This window comes from Xiphophorus hellerii, chromosome 7 (genome assembly GCF_003331165.1).
Source record: "Xiphophorus hellerii strain 12219 chromosome 7, Xiphophorus_hellerii-4.1, whole genome shotgun sequence".
Lineage (NCBI taxonomy): Eukaryota > Metazoa > Chordata > Actinopteri > Cyprinodontiformes > Poeciliidae > Xiphophorus > Xiphophorus hellerii.
The window spans coordinates 21,593,181-21,610,776 of NC_045678.1; the positions used below are offsets into that span (position 1 = coordinate 21,593,181).

At 36.6% G+C, this 17,596-nt stretch overlaps 1 protein-coding gene across 3 annotated transcripts in view; it reads left to right on the top strand.

The window, feature by feature from the left end:
• Positions 1–16,934, top strand: part of LOC116723141 (dehydrogenase/reductase SDR family member on chromosome X-like) — a 40,033-nt gene extending 23,099 nt beyond the window's left edge. For 2 of the 3 annotated variants that reach the window (XM_032567792.1, XM_032567794.1), the window contains 4 exons: positions 7,284–7,385; positions 9,724–9,931; positions 11,398–11,605; positions 12,976–16,934. In XM_032567792.1, the coding sequence (XP_032423683.1) occupies positions 7,284–7,385; positions 9,724–9,931; positions 11,398–11,605; positions 12,976–13,155 (698 nt within the window). In that variant the 3' untranslated portion in view covers positions 13,156–16,934. The remainder of the gene's footprint in view (positions 1–7,283; positions 7,386–9,723; positions 9,932–11,397; positions 11,606–12,975) is intronic. The other variant, XM_032567793.1, reaches the window with a different exon arrangement.
• The last annotated feature ends 662 nt before the right edge of the window (positions 16,935–17,596 follow it).

The following is a 17,596-nucleotide window of genomic DNA, read 5'->3' on the forward strand; positions in this document are numbered from 1 at the left end:
GCCAGCTGCTTGTGCGCTGAATGCGAATGTGTTGATGGAGGTGTGTTCGGGTGTGTAGAGCGAGACAGTAATGGATTCTCATTAGTATGTGAGGCAACAGCCTTAAACATCTCTGTCCAAAAGGCCTTTGGCATCCTTCCCAGTTTATGCACATTTGTCTGTTGGGAGAAATTGGCGACAGTTTTTTAATAGACATGTGGGTTTCAGAGGTAGTTTCATCTGATTACTTCATGGTGTCACCAGTGGAAAGAAAATCCACTTCAATGCTGAATGTCTTTATATGTTCTAGTTCGTTCACACATCATTTATCTTTTAGTCTCAAACTTGAAACTAGAAGTCGACATACAGCAAATAAGAAGACATCTTTTTTTCTCACTGTCTGGAGATAAATCAGACCAAACCTCTGGAGGAGCTGCTGAGATCCACATCTGAAGGGGAAGAATCTGTTAACAGCACGTTTTTTTTTTAGTCATTCACCTTGTGGACCAAATGTTGAAGATATCCTAAGTTTCTGTTGCCACAAGTTATTTGTTGGACACAACAAACATTTTTTTTTTTTAAAAAGGTGCTCTTGTGTGAAAATTAACAATGCATAACCATGTGCATTGTCCCAATGGTGAAACATTATGGTGGTAGCGTCATGGTGTGTGGAGGGACAGAGAAGCTGGACAGAGTTGATCTGAAGTTGTAGATAAATACAGGACAGTCTTAGAAGAAAATCTGGGAGAGGCTGATAAAATCCTGAGACCAGAGCAGAAGTTAACGTTTTAGCAGGACAATAAATGTAAACATACAGACAGAGCTATGATGGAATGGTTTAGGTACAGGCATGCTTATCTGTTTGGGCAGCCTAGTCAAAGTCCAGACCTAGTTCCAATTGAGAATCTGTGTCAAAAACTAAAAATTTATATTCTCAAGTTGAAGTCTAAAGAAGCGGTTACATGTTTTACAATCATCTGAAGTCATCTCGGTGGTTTCCAGGCAGCCAACAATTTCCTCTAAGAATAAGCTAAAGTACCTCTCTTATGGAAGTTGGTCCACATGGGAGGGCGAGCTCACATAGGTGTAGTGTTTTTATTTTTACAGCAAAAATGTACAAATGACAGGAGAGGATGGGCCCCATCTCAACTGCCAAGAGATGAAATGTCCACTGAGACTCCAAGATGGGATCAAAAATGATAAATCGGTGTAATGCTAACCTTATGTTACACTCAAAAAGCAGCCCAATGCCACAAAAGTTACTTTAAGACCATATTCAGGTACATTAGCAAAACAAAAATCAGGAAATTGATCTGATCTGAGCTTGAGTTGTTTTGTGAAGAAGGATGTGAAAAAATAATATACGTATATATTCTGCATATCTCAAATATGCAGAAGTAAACACCAAATGTAATTATATTTAAACATTGTTCCAGAACAGGGGTCACTAACACAATGCCTTTGGCCTCCAGGCTGCCCCTGAAGACCATATGAATTGCCTTTGGAGCTGTTCCAAGGATAGATGAATCATTAATTAATAAGTTATGTAATTACAAAGAAATTTTGTGTATCACTCTGGTAGCCCTCTGTATTACTTGGTACCCATGAAGTAGTTCTCAGTTGCGAAAAGGTTTGTGACCCGGGTTCTTGAATGTAATGGTTCAAGGGAGCGGAATCGTGTAGAATAGATTTTTATTGGCCTATCACATAAAACCCCAGCAAAACACATTAAAGTTTGTGGTGTGAAAGCAACAAAATGTATACATATAAAAAAGTAAAGGGATATTAATGCTTTTCCAAAGCACATCAAGTAATGCTTTAAATATTTATTTTTTCATTCAGGGTAGATTTCAGGTATTTTTCAAAGCAGAAGTATAACCTCTTTGCTCCACCTGGCCTCTGTTTTCAGTGTAGCGCCTGCTTTAAAAACAGCCTTTGTCCCCAGAAAACCTAAAAACAGTCCTACGGGTGTATGATAATGACGTTAGACCACAATTGAGTGCTAGTCCATGAAGTTAGGGCATTTTACCTTAAATTATGAACATGTACATAAACACACCGGCCGTTTCTGTATATTTGCTGCAGGCAATTCTGACTGTCCACTAACTTCAGTCACGGTGCATTGAAAGTAGCACAATGTGCCTCAAACCATAGACCTAAATTAAGAGCGTGAAGCAAGGCAAGCTGTGTAAGTGTGTGTGGTTAACATGCATTAAATTTCTTTCATCTTTCACCTAACTCCAAAATGGCCGGGTTTTTTTTTTGTTGTTGTTTTCGTCAAGCTCTGATGAAAAGGTGAAGAGAAAATATATGCATGACTGATAAACGCTTCTTTTATTTTGATGTTTTTATGATTAAGAAAGTATATACATGTTTGAATTTGCAGCTGTCTTTACTCTGATGGTTGCAGCATCACATGAATGGTACAGACTGGAGTTGACTGAACACCAGCCAGCCTCCTCTCCCTTACAGCAGCTGAATAAAGAACATCTGTGGAGGAGCTGACACTGGCATGCTGCCCAGAGCTAATATTCTTGGATTCCACTGTTTTATCAGACAGCTCAAAGTGAATCTATTTATATTGCTGTCTCCAAGAGCTTGTTCAGAGGTACCGGTTCATTCATTGTGCATTTTTTGCTCTTGAATCAAGTGGTAGTTTTCAGATTTGTAATTAAATGACAAATCTTACTGCCTTCGTCCAGGTCAAACCGTGTTATTTTAAGGCCAAAAATCAATCACTAAATCAGGTCAGAGGATAAAGCGAAATCATCCCGTTCTCACAGGGATGTTTACCGACACCTTTAGTGAGTAATGCAGTGTCTCTGGTCTCTTGGCAGCCAGGGGAGGATTTTAATGTGTTTAACAGCAATGCATTTTAATATCAGATTTAGGTGTAATCCTGCTTAATCATATCTACTGTGGTCTGAGTCGGAAGGCTAGCATGTTAAAGCCAGGTGGAAACGGGGATTTATGAGAAACTAGATGCACTCCTGTCATTTCTTTATTCTAACTACTCTGCTTTTTACAAATTATATCATCACCTCTTTCTGACCACGTGTTAATTTCTTGATTTTCAAAATAGTGGTGGTACTTTATGGTTTCTATGATAAAAATAGGTGTTCAGCAGAACTTGCTTTTTTAAATATGGTGGAAAGTCCTGTTTATCCAGGCTTGAAAACCGGGCTTGAATAATTTAGGAACATTTTGCAATTTTTGTTTCTCACACTGCTGGAAACCTTGCCTTTGTTCGGGTCAACCAGGTTTTACTTAAACCTGGGTTACCACAGATAAGAAATGGTTATATTTTTAAGACTAAACTAGCCATTAGTGTTAAAAAATAACATGATTACAACATTCTAAAAAATATCTTTCCACACTGGCGAACCTTGTGAGCACTTACCTAAATTTTTTGTATCTGTGTGTTCTTTCAAGTTCATCATTTCGTTGGATATCACTTTAAAGAGTGTTTATTCATTATTTTATTTGATTAAATGAATGGTACTTTCTCTACATAATTTATGAAATGTTGAAAATTGAAGCGACTTATCTTACTTTTTCTCTATCAAAACATCCGTCCTTTATATCTGAATTGTTAAACCGAGACTAAAATATTGTTAGTTTTATGAGTTGCCCTTATTTTTTTTCTGTTTGATGTGGTACTGCTTAACTATTTATGTACATATATTGTGTGCCAAATGAAAAAAAAAAGGTTAAACTTGGAACTGTTTTCTCTTCCATAAGTGACACAAAGAGCATCCGATAACCAAAGTTATTTTTGTTGCAGAGACAACATGAAAATATGATGGTAGACCAGGTCTTAGCTAAGGTTGAAAAACCCTGCCCTCCAAACAAAGCTGTTGGTTTGGCTTCATAAAAATTACTGAGGTTTTTTTTAATTTTTATTTGAAGTTCTGAAGATGAAAACATTGTTCATAAAACCTTCAGCTGCAAGATGAAATATATTTCTCAGCATAACTTCCAAAATGTTTTGTACTCTGAGTGTATTTAACATCCAACAAATCAAAAATTTGATCTTTTTCAGTTTTTCTTGATCACTTAACACATCATACAATGTAACTGAGCTGGAAGCTGTTACAGTGGGAAGAAAATTCAAAAGTTACCTACTTCCACTCTAAGCAAGGTTTTCTAAAGAGATACTATTTGCATTTTGTTCAGGCTCTTAGATTGCAAGAGATCAAGACTTTTAGTAGATAGCAGGAAGGCTTATCAGAGTTCAGTAAACATGCTCAGTTTTATCCTTTGGGCTTTCAGTCTCTTTCCCAGAGCATTGCTCTACATTCTACAGAATGTACAGATGGAGAATGCCGTTTTTGCTATGCAAACAGTGTGCAGATTGATGTGGTCAATTTGTCTTTGTTTTAAAATAATAGTAAATCTTTTATTAGTTCTCTTGTTATACCTCTGATTGTTGAATTTGAGTTGTTTTGGTATCAGGGAAACGCTTTATAAGAACTCGAGATCAGAATCGGTCACAAAATTCCAATCGGTGCAGGTTTCTCTGCGCTGATTGGTTTATTCAGCTCAAGTCTGTTTAGATTGACAACATATCTGCTGACTTCTTAAATTTAGGAATTGTTTTCTGGGGGAAGTAAAAAAAATCTCTGAGCTTAAAAAAAATTTACCTGAAGACTGTCTTACGGCAGATTTTGTTTGCTAGTTGTTTAACTTGCTCCCCCGGCAGCTTTTCTGTCACCAGTCAAATAAAGATGGGTCAGTTTTTACTGCTATTGGTTGTTAATTTTAAAGGTGTACCCATTATTTCACTGTGTAACTGTTTCAGTGTGTGACCATGTCATTGCCAATTAAGATAACCTTGGCTGTTTTATTAAATCATATAGTTATGAACCTGTTCAAATCTCTGATCTCTGGACTAGGTGTAATGAAATATGGTATATTATGGCCGCTTATCAAAGTAAGACGACTCTGAGCAACCATAGATTGAACAACAGATTTCTTTACAATAGACTGAGTAGGATATAGACATTTTCTTTCAACCTCTATTGTATCTGTCCACAGGTGGACAAAAGCTTGTGAATGAAGGCAGATCATGGAATAAATACATCTTTCTTTACACTTTATACTATACTATACGATACTATAAAACTATTGTATTTTTCCTAAAGTTCATGATGTGCTGACAATATCATTCAAACACATGATTAATTATGCATTCACAGAGACATATAGAAATTTCCCTACTTTCTGGAAAGGCAAATGCATCCCCAAAAGGAATCAAATACTTGCTCAAAGCCATTCAAACACAAACACTCTCATTTTTCATTATGTTCTTTGTACGCCCTTTCAATCTCTCTGTCTCACACGTAAAGTCAGAAAGAGGTGAATGGCAAGGCCTGGAGATAAGTCTGCTATCAGATCTTGATCATGGACAGCCGCACTCTGCAGCCTTTTTTTATCAGTCCCATCAAATCTCCTCTCCTCTGTTTCCCTCTTAGTCCTCTTTCTGTCTTTGTCCATTATAAGTGAACCTCTTCAGACATACACGGGCTATACGGAGGAATAATATATTATTGCCTTCTGTTAGAAAGTCCTGACCTGTTTGTTTATGTTGTTTTTGAGAGAAAGCAAAAAAAAAGAAAACAAGATTAGGCCAAGACCTTTATTTATTCAGGTTTGGGAAATAAAGGAGTTTTTTTTTATTCATAAAGGTTTGGATTAAAGCCTTGAAAGTGGGCTTGATAATAAAACTGCTCCTACTCTTTGAATATTTTGAAGAATTTATGTTTTTTGAGGTATACTTATCAAACCAAATGAACTGTAAGTTCCTCTCTTTAACATTTTTTACAATAATGAGGCAGTATTCTTTCTAAAACTGTGTGGTATATATTATATTTCACTGTCATGTTATCGTGCAAATTATGAAGCAATTTAAGAGGCAGCGCATGACATATTTTCATGATGCATTTCAACAGCCATTTTAAGTGTTTGTATAAATCTATCAGCTTCAGTAGAAAAGAGAACCAAAAAGATACAACATAGTTCTTATTGTTGTGCTTGTAATACATGAAATTTAACTCTGTAATAAATTTAGAGGTGGATGGAGCGTGGAGGGAGAATCTAAACCATTTCTTCATGAGATGAGTTTTCAATTTACTGCTGGAGATTCGAAATGTCTCTGCATTCATGACCGCAACGGAAGGGGCATTTTGCTGCTAGAGAGCTGTTGGAGAAAAACACTATTGCCCATCAATGTTTTCATTTATTGAAATAGTAAATGAAGAACAAAACAGAAACCAGAGCTCAATAAAATTTGAAGATACTATAGCCTACATTGTTCTGGGGGTGTAATGTTTTATTTCTGCTTTTTCTCCTTATTTTGATTTTGGAAAAACTGTAGTAGTTTTGTGACCCATTTTAAATCTCCAATTCTCCAAAAAGATAAGTTTTCAGAATGCAGAGACTTCTTTTGTTTTCTTGCAAAACCAGAAATATCTGTTTCCTTTAATCTTTTGTAGTTTAATATTCTCTGAGGGGAAAACAAACTTCAAACCTAAGGTTACGTTACATTGTTAAACCAATTATTCATTTAATGCAACTATGCGGAAAACTTTTTGCGACTGATGACTTGTAATCATTTAAATTGCGTCCAGAGGTGTCATTTAATTTTTTAACACCTTAGGTGTTTAATAATTATGAAAATAATTCCCTAAAGTCATTAAGTCTATACTTTATTCTTTTCCTTCATTAATTTCCTTCCTGTTGTCCAAATAAAGCAAGAACTTGTTTTTGCTTCATTTTTTCTCATTCACTTTATTTCTATACTTTCTTGCTTTCGTTTCTTTCATGCTGTCTTTCTTGCTTGCTCTTGCTGAACCTATCCGTAGTTTTCAGAGGTATCTAAGAACTTAAAACATGAACTCAGCACTTGCAGTAAATTCATGGTTAACTTTTCTACTTTCCGTTTCAGAAATGAATTTGTCATGACAAATGTGCAGGAACCCTGTTCAAAGATAAATCCTCACCAAAACGCAGAGCCATCTTGGCTCCTTTGTAGGGCTCTCTTACCTCTATCTTATCATGCACTAAAGCTCACATAGCAAAGTCTTAAGCTATGATGGGTTCTGACAAAATTAGTAATTTAAGATATGAAATGATGGACTAAGACATAGCAGTGGGAGAGCCCACTATAAGAGATGATTAATACACTCTTTGATGTCTGGCAAAAGTGCTTGCAGGAATAATCCATTTACAATCACTTGTGGGGGTGTGCGTGTGTGTGCGTGCGTGCGTGCGTGCGTGTGTATGCATGTTTCTGTCCATTCCAGTGGAGTTTGAGAAATTGGACCTTGCTTCATTGCAGTCAATCCAACAATTTGCTGACAGCTTCAAGAAGAGGAACCTGCCACTCAATATTTTGGTAAATAATGGTAGGTAAGAAACATATAGTCTTATTTTTTGGAGTAGTGATTACATGAAGTTCCTTGCAAACATATTCATACCTGTTTTGACCTTTTTCACATTATGTCACATTACAACCACAAAATTCAATGCAATTTTATGGGCTTTATGTGATAGATTAGCACATAGTATTTTATGGGTATGAAATGAAAGAAAGAGATAAACATGTGAAAATGCTCTCTGTCAGGGTGAACCATGGTGGATAGTTTTCTGGAAGAGAAACAGTGCTGGATGTTTACCTCCAAGGAGTACAACTATGAAAACATTCAGCCAGAACTACGTTGGATTGGTTTAGTTCAAAGCATATGTATGGGCTAGAATGATCTAGACTAAAATAAAATTGAGCGTCTGATACAAAAACTTAATACTCATGAATGCTCCTCCTAATCTGACAGAGCTTGAACTTTTTTGCAACGATATTTAGATCTTTCACTCTGAGGTTTAAAGCTGTTGGCTATATTTCAAAAGCTATGCTGCTGTAATTGCAGCAAAACTGAAAATGCAGGTCCAGTCCTTTAGATTTTTATTTATTTATTTATTTTTAGTAGCCAAAAAAAAATTATAATAATTTAACTTTCTCCCGACTTCATAATCTTGCGCTGCTTGTTTGTGGACAGTTAAAATTCCATTAAAATTCAATGAGGTTTGTGTTCGTAACATGGCGAAGTGTGGAAAAAGTTAAAGCAGTATTAATACCTATGCAAGGCTCTGCATGTGCATTACTTTATGTATTCAGCACAAGTTTTAAATCCTCAGCACTGCAGTGTAGTTTTAATGCTGTCAACAGTGTCAGAATTTAAATTCTGTGCAGAGGATTCAAATCTCAGTTGCACCGTTTAGAGAAACATTTTACATATATACATAGAAATTGAACTCAAGCACCTTTTTCCTCTTCATTAAACTCTACTTTAGAGGCAGATATGACACATAATATTAACATTTAAGTTACTAAATTATTCAGTTTTGTTGTGTTTTCTGTACCTTCCTCTGTTCGTCATGAATGTCATCGCTAAACTTTGAGACATTAAAGTTTAGTCTGAGCTGGGCTTTTCTAGCAGTAATGTGAGAAGTACAGGAGCTTTAAAAAAAGTCTCAGGTTTTAATTTATAATGAGATTTCCCTGATTGTCTTTAGGTCAAAATTACAAATAGCTTTGGAAATGAAATTCCACTGACATGAATGAATGATTAATTGATGCTAAAAGTCCCATTATCTTATTTCAAACTTGCCAAGGTCTTGTAGCTTCCTGTAAGTAATCACTTATTGCAGTTGGTTGCTTCTCTGTGCCAGGACTAAAATGGTCTGTTTAGGCATGCAGACAAGTGTCTATGACATAAATTTCAACAATTTCTCTAAATCATGTCTATCCCAAGAGTTTTTCATATGAAATTGGAGGGAGAGACGATGTGAGACTCTGGGTGACTGATGGCGCACAGACCTCATATTAAATTAAGTGGTTGTTTACCCGTGATAGATAGGGTTCATTGGTGCAGCATATGCAAGGGAGCAGCACACAATTCTCTTTCTTTGAGTTTTGCTGTGAATGGTTGTTGTATCCAAAGGCCCTTTCTTGGTACGCAGAGGAGGCAGTCAGTTTTTGGGAAGGTTGCCAGTGTCTGTCACCCTTGTCGTTTCCGGGCTCAACACAATGTCTGTGCTGTTGACATTTTAAATCACTGTCAGGTTAGTCAGAAAGTGTGATTGCTCATAGCATAAAGAATTTCTGATCGGAACAAGAGGTGGCAGTGACGACAGAAAGCTAACGACTAAATCAACGTGTCACAAGCAGTCCCTTCTTGTTTGTCATTTTGATTGCTCCTAAACAAGAAATATTTTTCACAACAAGTTCAATTTCAATGGCTGAGACATGAGGTACACCGCTGCTTGGTCACCAGGCCCTCACACATGACAAGTTCTAGCTGTAAAATTGCTATCAGATCCTATTAACTTGAAGTTGATGTTCCTTGTGAGATAGCTGGAAGTCGGTTTACAAGTTTGAAAGTTGTTTTGAAGGTCTGTCATCCTAACAAAGCTTTCTTTTTTTAAGTACTTTGAATGAACGATGAGAGAAAAACCCTTATAATGCAGTAAACAAGAATCTGTAGCATTAGACTGAACACCAGCACAGCAGTGTAAAGTCAGATGTGTTCCCCCAAGCAGAATCTGGAGTATTTTCCTCCGTTCAAGCGTTCCTCCAAATCTAATAAAAAGTTGAGAGCTGTGTTTATTATGATTGGATTTGAGGGGCAGGGGGTTTCGCATACAAAGCTACTAATAACAGATATGTTGACTTTTGTTTATCTTAAGCCGGTGTGATGCTGGTTCCCGAGGGCCGAACTGAGGATGGGTTTGAGCAGCACTTTGGTGTGAACTACCTAGGCCACTTTCTGTTGACCTGGCTCCTCCTGGATGCACTGAAGGATTCTGGGAAGTCTGGTCACGTCTCCTGTGTGGTCAATGTTTCATCGTCAGCTCATTCAATCGGGGAAATCAGACTGAATGACTTAAACAGCTGGTTGGTACACACTTCTTCCACTTTCATGAAATTTCTACACATTTTGTCACATTACAGATAAATGTTGTTTGATGATAGACCTTCACAACTTTATACAGAATCTCGAAGTGAAAGAAAAATTTTAAATAATCTTTATAAATTAAAATCTTAAAAGTGGGACACTTTCATTCAGCCTTTTTCTGCAATTGCAGTTTGGTTTGTCTCTACAGGTTTAACACATGTAAAGATTTAAATTTGTGCCCATTCTTCTTTGCTGAGTTGCTCAAACTCAGTAAGATTGGGAGAGTTGCATTCTGGGTGATGGGCTGTGTTTGTTTTCCCTCTGAGGCCTTCACAGAACATCTGTATTTATACTGAGATTGAATTACATGCATGTCACGGTAACTGTTTCAACAAATATGTAAAAAACATTATTCTTTATAAAAGTTATATGCTTCAGTTTTAAGTGCTATTGTAGTAGCAACAGCATTGTAAAGGGCAAATGTTAATTAAATGGTACAACATTTACAAGTCCTGGATAACAATTACCATCTATCTGCCTTGAAGGACCATGAAAATTGTATATTTTTTGCTTAAGGAATGATTGTGGTATTTTTTCCTCATTCAGAAAACAATTTCATACTAGATGTTGTTATACTCGGATGTCTTGGTGTTTGCATTATCATTAGTTGTTTCCATTTGTTTTGGCATTGATGAGATGAAAATGGTTTCACATGTCTCATTATCGTCTCAGCTCTTATCACTGCTGTCAGGAAGTATTAGCAGCTTAGATTCTTCATTATTTTTGCTCATTAACATGTCCATGGGTTATAGCTGATGTTCTTTAACTTTCATTCGTGGCTCTGAAGTCTTCCAGGCAAAGCACTTGTGATAGTGATAACCATCTGTAACGTAAAGAAAGATCTAACAGGACTTTTATTGTACTTTTGTGTTACGCTTGTAATGAATGTGAGATACAGATCTGTTTAGAAACATGCTGTCGTTCTGTTTTGCTTCATCATTAATGTGGCGTTGGCATACGAAGATACCATTATATGGAATAATTGTTGTTTTATTATTATTGGAAACGTGGATATGAGGAACCTTTTATCCTTCTGATAAATAAATGGTAGCCTGACAGTTGTTTTCTTTTTTCATCATTTGTTTTTATCTGATCTGCATCAAACCTGACAGATTTATTGTTGGGGATCAAAGGGAGTACCATGTCAAGTTTGAAGTCTTTTGAAAGAACAAAAGGGATTATTTTAGGGTTTCTGCTATGTGAACTGTCAATGATATCACAATGCATATCATAAAAGTTATAAAATCAGTCTAAGCTTTCATATTGAAAGCTAAAAACATAGACTGGCTAATCAGAGAATACTATTGATAATTCAGATTACTGATTTCAATTAACACACAACTAAACTAGTTATTTAGGCTCATTGTTATAGTCTAAAGTACTGTTGTGTTTTCTGTTTCTTCAGCCAACATTATTCACCTCATGCTGCTTACTGTAGCAGTAAACTGGCCCAGGTGCTGTTCAGTTCCCACCTTCACCAGGAGATGCAGAGAGAAGGTTGCCCAGTGGTTTCATGTGCCGTGGATCCGGGCATGGTGGATACGGCTTTATATAAACATCTCTGCACACCCCTACATTTGGCACGAAGTCTAATTGCTCGGATCCTGTTCAGGGTAAATGTTACATGTTTACTAAAAATATATATTTATGTTTTTTAAGGAGAAAAACAAATCCCTAACAAAGACATTGTTTAATTTTGTGCATTGCTTGTGCTTTATTAGAACAAAAAACCAACTCCAGTACCTCCTCTTTGTGAAGTGAATGATAACTCTATTAAAAAAATTTGATAACACTTTATTTGACGGGTTGTGAATAAGACTGTCATGACATTAACCAAGAAATCATGATCTGACATAAATTTGTTACAAAAGTATTACTGATTAAACATTAGCTTTAATGACATAAAGCTACATAATTTTTAAAGTTTAATCAGTAATACTTTTATAACAAATTTATGTCAGATCATGATTTCTTGGTTAATGTCAGGTTGTCAAAACAAACTTTGTATTAAAAGTGTCATGATTTACCGAATGACACTTTATGACAACAGTCATAAATATTCATGAAGACTTACTCATGTTCATGACAGATGTTATGTCATGTTTATGACGGTGTCATGACAGTCTTATTCACAACCCATCAAATAAAGTGTTACCAAAAATTCTGTCAGGAGCACCTGGTTGTGGCTGACTAATAGCAGAATAAAGTTCTTAACATTTCTTCATTATGGCCCCAACTTTGCACACTGGATGATTCGGAAGCTGAGATTTACACATGCAACCAATGCATTCAGTACGTTTTGCAAAACTCAGGTTGAGAAGGTTTTGAGAGAGCTCTCTTCTTTTTCCCATTACCAGCTGCTTCTGCAGTACCATGGTAACAAGAAACCTTTTTTGTAGATCATCAATTAGCACTAAACCAAAAGATCATTAGATTGAGAGCAGAATTGCTTTAATGTCCCGTCTTCCTATGCCTGTTGCAACTTCCTTTATATGTGTAATATTTATTCCTTGTTCCATTCCACTTTATTACGTGTAGCCCAAATAATGTTTGTATTTAGGCTTACATTTCTTCTCAGAAACTATTGTTGGTGGTAAAAGCCCTTGACATGAACAAATACAGTCCTGCAAAAGAACAAATGAAATTTTATACATACTGTGATCCGATATGACTTGTACATGATGCTTATCACAGAACAATGTTTTCATGCTCTTAGGAGGCGTTTTAAAATATGCTTATGGTGACAGTAAATCTTTCTTAAAATTTCAACAACACTACATCCAGCACTTACGTCTGGAACAAACTCATGCTTTGTTTGAGCCTAACTTTTCTTCCTGCAGTGACAGCAATCGTTCTGCTTTCATGCACAGTAAATACTTTTCATGCTATTTCTTTTTTTGTCAATGCTTTTGCTTTAGATATGTATGCAAGAATACCTTCTTGGAATCTCAAACTATTTTGCATGTATTTGTATTTTTCATAGACTCCTGCAGAGGGCGCTGCCACTGTACTGTCAGCTACTTTTTCACCAGCCCTGGATGAGGATTCTGGCGGAGGCTACTGGGCCAACGGGCGAAGGGAGATGACAACCCTGCCTACATTTGACCCTCAGCTTCCATTGAGTTTATGGGAAATCAGCCTCCAGTTGCTGGGATTACAGTAACATGGGACTCTAAAGATGACTAAGAGGACTAAATCTATTTGAAAGCATCACATAAAGACCTTAAACTTGGGCTTACATTATTTCTGACCCTTTTTAAAATTATTTTCCAAATCTTATATGAAGGTGTTGGTTGCACAGATAGAACTGTGATTGGTTGCGTAGGGTTTGGCAAGCTGTTGTTATTAGACCTGCTTATGAAGGGCTAGTGTGAATAGAATATGTCTTTATATTATGTTGCTTTATTTATATTTCTTTCTAATCAAACAATATGCAGACATACATAAATTTGTGTCATTCAGCAGAACCACTGAACAGATTTCAGTAATCAGTGAATTTGTTCTTGGATATTAATAACTGGCCATCTAAAAATTGCTAAATCTATCAGTTACAAGACTTTTTTTTTTCAACGATCCAAATGTTTGGGTTAAGTGATGATGAAAAGGTACACATTAGTAAAATTAATGTTTGAAGTCTAGGATGTACAGAAAAGTAACAACTACTGTTGTTATCAATACATAAATCCATCTTTTTCACTCAAAGCACTTTATTTTTTTCTCTCATTCGCTCTTACTGTCTAATAAGACAGGTTGTCAAGATTTTGCTTACTTTAAAGACATTGCTTAGCACCTAAAAATGATCTAGGAGGATATGTGAAGAATCTCTTTCAACAGACTTGAACTTGGAACAATTCTCCCTCAGTCTGTGAATGATTGAACATTTGAAAAATAATATATTGCAAAGCCAGGGTTCCCAAATGTTCCTTTTTCTCCATCAGTTCAGACACAAAAAGGAGAAATCAGTCATCAGTTTTCCTTTTTGATCTGTACCTGTTTTGCGTCGGGGACAAGTGTGCAGTATGCACAGAAGTCTAGGATGAACTCCTATGGGCCCAATAAATGTTGATGGGGAACAAAACAATAACCGGTCTTGGAGGAAGGGGAAAAAGAGAAAGCACTTTTTCCGTTTTGGTTTTTTTCTAGCGCACAAACTGTGATTGGTTCCCCACAGCTGCAGCTAATGCCGCTTCCTTATTTGGCGCCACTCCCAGTGCATTGTGGGATGGAAAAATCTCCATGATGAGAAAATAACTCTATCTGGTGAGCTGACACAGACGCTCACTCGGAAAACACTGGAAGCAGCACATCCAGGCGAAGGCTTATCCAGCAAACAAACACAGCTGTCTCTCATGCAGGGCTACACCCTCACACAAGATGCGCCATAATGCCCTCTCCACTGTGATTAATGCATTTTAGCATTGAAGATCAAACGTTTATCTCAAATTGACATTCTTAGGCTAAAGTCTTTGCCATTTAGAAGTCAACCTCTTATCTTAATTTGCTGTATATAAAGCAATACTATCACTGTGGTAGCTAATTTAGCTGCTGGCAGACGCAGAGAAGTTCCCAAATATATGAATAATTTGAAATTTCTCTCTCTACATGTACAAAGATGTGTAATGAAGAGATTTTTAGTGTTATGTTTTTTAGAGTAGCTACATTTAAAGGTTTTGCCTTTTCTTAAGTAGGTGTCTGGATCCGTTTAGGGATGCAGCTCACAGTGTCTCCTCCAGAAAACTGTGAGGTCAAACCGAATCTGTTACTCCTCCCTAAATGAGAGCATAGATAACCTGCTCTGTCCTTTTCCTGTTAATTTATTTGGACAGCTAAAGGTAGGTGAAGGACTTCATTTTACTGGCCTGTTGTTTTTGTAAAAGTCTATCAGATTTTTTTACTTAAACCCGACAAAGTTATCCTGCAACTTCGTCTGTCAGCAATTGTCTGCTTTCTACAAAACAAGATGTCATAAAAAGGGATGGTCCAGTTTTAGATTCATAGTAAAGAAATGTTTAATTGTGAAGATCAGGAGTCGTAGCACACAGAGAGGTCTGTATAGTTTGTCCAGTGATTATAATAACTGTTAGTATGCACTGCTATCCAATCATTTAAAAAATATATTGTTTCAAATCCATCTGAACAGGAGATCAGATGGAATCAAGGAGCACCAGGGTTTTCCTCCAATTAATAGAACAAAGGAACTCCCTCAAGCACGAAAGTTGCTGGTCAGCTGGCTGAAAGAAAACTCTGTTATAGTTTTTACTTGCTTACAAGAAAGATACATTTGGCACAGAATATTTCTGTTAGTTAAAAAAAACACAGTCTTGAAGGTTGACTTTAATCAAAGACAACATTTGTCCTGCTTTGATATTTGTGAGAAGTTTAAGAGAACAGGCTGTTGCGAAACACTTGAGCAGACTTTCAGACCCTTTGCTTTGCTATGTTCGTAGGTTTCTTTGCAAATACAACAAAATGTTGAGTTATGATGTGTTTGCAATTTCTCCAAGTCCAAATATGATTTATTAATAATTTGATTTGGATATACAAATGCACCAGAAGTCCAGTAAATGAGTTATCTCCACCTTGACCAGTCACAACAGTTTTGTGTCATTGCTTCAAGACATCAGTAATTCAATTCTGAAGCAAGCAAATCATTAGATGTTTTTTTTGTAGGTTAATAATTGTGTGAGGACTGACTACTCAATGCCAGCAATATTTCTCAGTGTTTGGATGAATTTTGTTTTCTGCCTTCTCAGTGTTGTCACACAATACTCGGAAACTGTTCGCCTCAATGCTTCCTTGTTTGATTCTGACTCCCTTAGGCTACTGGAGTAAATAACACACATATTCCCACTGAAACAAATGTGCTTGCTTCCTGTGACACAAATGAAAAAACACCAGCTTACAACTCAGCTCTGCTCTTCTACAGAGTGCAAGGCTACAAATGTGTGCTACATCCTGTCAAAGAGCTATCTAGTTTTTCTCAGTCCAGCTGCTGAACTAGGTGTATTTAAATGAGAGAGGAATGAGGCGGAGGGGACCAAGAGCGCTTCGGACTCTTTTATCTGAGCACAAGGTTATCCAAAGAGTGAGCGTTTGACAGAGACATGAACAAGCAAGTGAACTGTCTGAACTTAAACTGCAAATTTAGAAATGGAGCTAAAACGGCTCCAGTAAGTATTTGTCAGTCGTTTCGTCTACGTGATTAACATGTCTTTGATTATTTAAACCACTGGAGGAGACCAGTGGAGGTGTGTGTAGATTGAAAATGCTTTAATAGCCATTCCTTTGACTGACCTGGGATTACATTTATATTAAATGTTCTAGTCCCATGTTTTGCAAAATCCTAAATGTGTATATGTATATGAAGAGCTGAGTATTAAAGGGGAGCCAGATGAACTGAGTCCTTACTTTGGGACAAATAAAGTATAAGAAAATATGTTTGTTCTCTCTGTTCACTTAAAGCATGGAAACCTTGTACTTGTTCTAAGTCCAGGCTTGCATTTTTGAGACTGAACAAAAAAAATTTCCCACCACAGTCATGGTAAAAACTCAGTTCATCTCGGCCCTTTGAGGTTTTAAGAAAATGTGTTTTACTTTTCTCATAATTTTTGCTGTTGTTGAGATGCACATATTATTGCTTTTTCTGTGCCTAAGAAAAAAAGAGCTCCCTCTTATGTGACTGTGAATTTTCTCATGTAGAACTGAACTAGTAGTAACTATGATAACGTCTTGTCCCGTGCATTGCCGTAAGTTTTTTCTCTCAAGAGCGTTCGGATGGAGACTGTTTGGTTACGTGTGCCGGTATGCGTGAGTAAGTGTTTGTTTAGTTAAGGGAATTGATGTCCATGTTTCCTGTCTACGGTTGTAACATTCCAGCAGCAGCCACCCCTATTTTTTCTATTATCCAAAGTCTCTCAATAAACATATCATTGTGCCACTCGCTCTCCGTCTCTTTGCACCGTCTCATCGAGAATCTGTCAGCCTGAATATGCTCAGAATGAGACTGCCAGCCTCAAGCAAAGTCTGAACTTTTGAGACATTCTCAGATCCATATGTGAAACACACACTGGTATGTCCCCATGTTCCCATCATTTCAGAGGACATAACATTTCCTTGGATATATTTTCTATTTTGTCTATGACATTTGTCTTATTTTAAGCCTAGTATAAAATATAGTAAAAAATTATTGCTATCTGTGGATTATTTATTATTTTATGAAAATTTTGAAAAAAAAACAACCCTTTTTTATAATTATAGCCTGCATGAAAAAAGGTTTGGCTTAAACTGATGCTCATGAAAGATATTTGGACAGATTATCCATTAATTTACAATATGGCCAAATTACTCTTCGGCTAAGAGAAATCACATAAGGATGTGAATAAGAGGCACAACCTAAATTTGGTTAGCAGAATATTGCCAAGAGCATCACACTGACCCCACCATGTTGTTTTCTTACCATAAAACAGCATGCTGCCATTTCCTCTAGATAAATGACTCACACATACCTAGTTGTTCATATAAGGATAAAATGAAAGATGTATTTTCAAACCAAGCCCATGTTTTCTGGTTTAGATCTGATGGTGGGGACCAGACGTTAGCATAAT